Source organism: Trachymyrmex septentrionalis, unplaced genomic scaffold (genome assembly GCF_001594115.1).
Source record: "Trachymyrmex septentrionalis isolate Tsep2-gDNA-1 unplaced genomic scaffold, Tsep1.0 scaffold22, whole genome shotgun sequence".
In the NCBI taxonomy this organism is placed as follows: Eukaryota; Metazoa; Arthropoda; class Insecta; order Hymenoptera; family Formicidae; genus Trachymyrmex; species Trachymyrmex septentrionalis.
Window position 1 is genome coordinate 1783350 of NW_017305375.1, and position 5643 is coordinate 1788992.

Consider the following 5643-nt stretch of genomic DNA (forward strand, 5'->3'; position numbering starts at 1 on the left):
TACATGTATAATAATATACATATAAGCGCATCATATAAAACCCGTATTGGATGATAAACATCACTTTTTTGATTAATAAAGCATAAGGATGCCAAAGAAATTATTAATAAAGAAAATTGAGAAGATTCCCGAAGGAACGAGGGATGATGGATGCTACAGCACTGGAATGTCGATGAACCGAAGCGACGCGGATTTGTACTCCTGTCGACTTCTCTCAACTCGCCATCGACCAATAATGTTTGTCACCCGCCGCTATCCATCGGCAGACAGATCCGATAGAGCGGTGACGGTCGGCATCTAATGCGAAATCCATATCGCATTAATATTACTACGTGAAAAGAAAAGTTGCAAAAAATTTGTAAAGGTTCGTCCTATTGCCGGGATGATAAAGTCGAACAAGTTCAACGTCTGTCAATCGGAGGTTGTTACCAAGCACTTTCTGCACGCGATGAAGACTCTGGATTATTACGAAGAAAGTTTGGCACTGTGTGGAATAATGTATTCTATGTGTTAGTACAAGATAAACTTTCAAATGACTCGATGCAGAATTCTATATAGAAGTGACGTGTAGTAACTCGTACTTCTTTATAGAAAGAGTAAGATATTACAATTGGATTTTTCAATATCCGCTTCTTATTGTGTTAATAATATTATCAGTCAGTTAGAGTGAAAATTATTACTTGAGAAACTTTGCCTTCGGAACAGTGAAGTATTATGAAAACAATATGAAATTATCCTGAGAATCTTGTTATTTTACGCGGTAATTATGCTAATTTCACAAATAACTTCGACAAATACCACGAACTATGTCTAATTTGTCACTGAGATAAAATTGATGATATTTTATCTTTGATTAAAGGATTAATAATATTTATTTTTAACATATAAGAATTATATTATCAAAATTCAATATTAAAATATATTAAGATATATCCCATAGAATGTTGAACAAATATTGCTGAGATATTGCAATGTTGAATTTTGTCAATGTTTTAGCAATGTTCTATCTACAGTGAGAGCAAAAACTATTCGTACAAGGAAATTTGGTATAAAAAAAGTCTTATTTGTAGAAAATAAACATTAATTACAAATTTTATACATTCTGTTTTAACACAAACAAACAAGCTTCGCATGTTTTTCTGATTTTAGAAGCTAAATTTCGCGTCTGCATGAATACTTTTTGAGCATTCAAACAATACAATTTTTAATTTCGCTTATTTTTCAGATAATACATTTTGTATAATTAATACACATCTTTTTTGTATATATAATTTTAAGAAAAGCACTAATCTATTTTAGACTTTATGAATAAATTATTAATTATTCAACAAGAAATGATCGATAATTAAACATCGAATCGACGTCAAATTGATGTTGAAATGATCGTATTTATATTGATTCGATATCAATTCGATGACTCATTTTTCGCTGGGGATAATATTTATTTTTTAAAAATAAAGTTTTTTTAAAAAATATTTTCTCTGTACGAATACTTTTTGCACTCACTGTATATTGATTCTTCTGTATTGATTGTTAATGCTGCTGCACGTTGAAACAATATTGAATAAATTGAACCACAAATTGAATCTTTATTGATTTTCCACATTATATTAATGTTGCTGCAACGTTGAAACGACATTGAATAAATTTATATATCAAAATCTATTTTATTTGGTAAAAAATAAACATTAATAAAATATCATGTAAATAGAAAATTTAAATCACTTAAATTGATCTTTTAACGAAACTTATTTTTAAATGATATATGTTTACACGGAATCACTGCACGTGCAGAATACTCGCGCGTGTGGTATTGTTTGTGTTTGACCAGTCCGATGTGCGACGTTGACATGGTCTTTCTATATATCTATATGTCACAGTTATGCATCCACCTGCACAACCTTCAGTGTTCGTGGCACCATCGAAGTAGCAATTCCTGTACGATTGCAGAGGTTCAACACCTTGGATAGGATAAGATTGGATGAACTTAAGAAAATAAAGAAATTAATTCTTAAATGAAGGGGAAAGCGGTTTTTTTTCAATTATAATTTTGTTGTATGTGTTTCGGAATGTAATGTTAATTAATACTTATTTTAATAATAAAACTGAATTAATATGCGAAAAATATTTTACGTCTCACAGACATTGCAATTCAACGGATATTTATAGACGTTTCTTCAACATTGAATCTACATTTCGTGATGTTGTTGTAATGTTGCAATTCAACATTTCTGAGATATTGATTCAATGTTAGTGTGCTATATGGATATATTTTTCAATGTATTTTTCGTGAATATCTTTTTTTTACAAAGACACTGATATACGTTCTTGTATACAGAATAGCGAAAAATTATGAAATATTTTATATTTTAAAAATGATAAAATATTTTATATTTCAAAATTTAATATTTTGTAGAGATTCGACGCGAGATTAATGCAGCACGTGCCAGGATTGTCGATCACACGCGCACTGTAGAGAACAGTTTTGAACTCTCAAAGCAGCTTATAGACTCTGTAAAGAACATCACGGATTACGTTGTACCGCATGTTATCGTTTTCGAACATATCAGATGGATCATTGGAACAGGTACATAAAATTTTTCAAGATTGCATTGAATATTTTTCTGTTTATATTTACCGCACTAATATTTGGAAAATGATTGTAGAGATCATATAAAGCATTTAAAGTGAGTGACGCATGTAAGAAAATAACTCAATCTGAAGTTACATATAGTATAATATGTTACATTTTTTACATACACAGATTTCTTTTACAATTCTTAGAGAAAATTTTCAATAATTTTGTTATCCTAAGCAAAAATAAGATGTATACATGTATGTATCGCGCTTAAAAATAAGATTTAGGATAATGTATTCAAATTATTTATGCAATTAAATACATATAAAAAATAAAAGTAACGGGGGGTTTACATACAATAAATAATTGTTAAATAAAAAACAGTAAAGCATCAATATAATAAAAGATGGAATATATGTATATCAGGCGTCATTTATAAGAATAAGGCTGATATAACGCATGTTCTGATTACTTTTAATATGTGCAGCCACTGCTCTGTGTATTTTACCAATTCTTTCGTTACTGATTGGAGCTTTATGCTGTCGCTGCGGATCATCCGAAAATAAAGTGCGTCCAACTCTTTTGTGGTAAGCTTTATGTAACTCGTATAAATCATAGTAGAAGCAGAAAGTCCTGTTTTCCGTGGCATCTTTTATTGTATTATATTAGATAAAATTTTATGGCATTAAATACAATGGATAGAGTACGATAGATAATGATAGAATTCTTGTTATTTCTATACAGTATGAATCTTATAGAAAAAGTATGATAAGATTCATATCTGGTGCTGACGAGTATTAACGATATAACTTATAAAATATCATACATATTCATAGAAATTCTCTATCGTTTTCAATTAACTTTTTTTAGCAGTTCTCTATCAACTTTTTTTGTCAGTATTTATAATTCGTTTTTTTTTCAAAATCATTTAAAATGATGTTTTAAGATACTAATACGACTCTACGATTGGTTTATGACATCTTAAGAGTATCATAATAACCAATCACAGAGCTATATTAACATAAAAATAAATTTTATGAATACCAATCTTTAAATTTAACGAAAGTGATACCATATTCTACAAAATTTATTGTAAAAAAAAACACTTGTTAACCGAATTGTGTTGCCAGACCAAAAATTTAATCGACGCGTGGTTTAGAACTATATATTATATATATAAAATTATTTAATATAAAATCACTCTGAAATATTATTATGTATGTTATTAATATGTATGTAAAGCTTTAGTACGAACCGAAAAATAATTTTGCTTCTTAATTATGTTTCTAAACGGTTTAATGTCTAATATCATTATTGTTTATTGCTTTCATTAATAATTAAACAAAAGTATCGCAAAATTGTTTAGATTGATCTTATTTCAACATTAAAAAAGTAACGGAAAAGTAACAAATTGTTACTTTTTATGTAACGATATGTAACGATAATAATATTAAGTTACTTTTGAGAGTCAATATATAACTAATAATGGTAACCAATTATTATTTTTATTCGGTTAACGAGTAGCTACTTATTTTTAAAAAGTTTCCATTTTCTGCTTATTTATGAATATATAAGTATATGTATATATGCATTGTAATAATACATTTTTTTCTATGTAAATTCATTATGGACACTTAGCGATAATAAATCATGTTACTGATTTTATTATTCCTGATTATTATACTATAATATATAAATATTGTAAATTATTTTTTTAAACACTATTTAGAAATAAAAATTAATTTAAATTTAAATTAATTATTTCTCAAGTATATATATTTTATTAAGTTATATATCAAAAGTTTGACATAGTAATTAAGCTATTTTACCTTTTTAAAATTATCTTATCTACCTGAACAAAAAAGCGAGCTAATAAATATTACATCAAGTTTATAATGGACTATAATATTGCTCTGAACAATTTTATTCACTTTGTACGTTTATTTCGTAAGCAATTATTCACATTTTTCATTATATTATATCATTATTTTATTGTTTCAGTATCTTTTGTTTTCAAATTAACTTTATAACTCATTAATTATATAGCATATTTGTACTATCATGGATGTCGACTATAGTGTGATTGATATGGAGTATGCCATACTCGAAATTTTTCCATGTGTGGAATTCCACACTTGAAAATCCAAAGAATATAAAAATTATTTTTTATTGCAAAATAATTTATTATTTAATATTTTATTAAAAATGAAAGTTGATTAAACTATATATGAAAAGTTGCATGTTTACTCGATCGGCGATTGCCTCTTTCACGACTGTTGACCGGTATTTCATTAGTGCCCAGATGTAGCGCTTCGATAAAACAAAAGTAATATTGATCGTATTATTACAACATATAAAACCGATTTTGACAGAAGCAAATTAAAACTATATTGAAGAATGTTTTATAATATAGTACAGGCTAAAATAGAGATCTGTAATTTAAAACATGTTAATTTTTTGAAAAAAGATGTAGTCGTGAGAGAGATTAGAATACACAAAAATCAAAATACATAAAAATGATAAAACTTCTACTTACAATCCCGGCAACATTCTATACTGCGGAAAGATCTTTTTCGACTTTTGAGAGATTAAAAACTTATCTACATCCTACGATACTTCCAATTTTATTAAATAGTACGGCTGTTCTGCGTATTCATTTACATGTTGTACAAAATCATAATTTAGAAGCTATAATGGATGGATAAGCAAGAACAAAATCCGTAATTCCACATTTGCGTGTTCTACATGATTACATTTATTATATATATATATATATATATATATATAATAAATGTAATCATATAGAACACGCAAATGTGGAATTACGGATTTTGTTCTTGCTTATCCATCCATTATAGCTTCTAAATTATGATTTTGTACAACATGTAAATGAATACGCAGAACAGCCGTACTATTTAATAAAATTGGAAGTATCGTAGGATGTAGATAAGTTTTTAATCTCTCAAAAGTCGAAAAAGATCTTTCCGCAGTATAGAATGTTGCCGGGATTGTAAGTAGAAGTTTTATCATTTTTATGTATTTTGATTTTTGTGTATTCTAATCTC

The 5643-nt window shown here is 27.5% G+C and overlaps 1 protein-coding gene across 1 annotated transcript in view; it reads left to right on the forward strand.

Annotated features, from left to right (window-relative positions):
- Positions 1-5643, forward strand: part of LOC108748342 (prominin-2) — an 18514-nt gene that overhangs the window by 8544 nt on the left and 4327 nt on the right. The window contains exons 5-6 of the mRNA XM_018486433.1: positions 2417-2587; positions 3066-3165. Coding sequence (XP_018341935.1) covers positions 2417-2587; positions 3066-3165 — 271 coding nt within the window. The remainder of the gene's footprint in view (positions 1-2416; positions 2588-3065; positions 3166-5643) is intronic.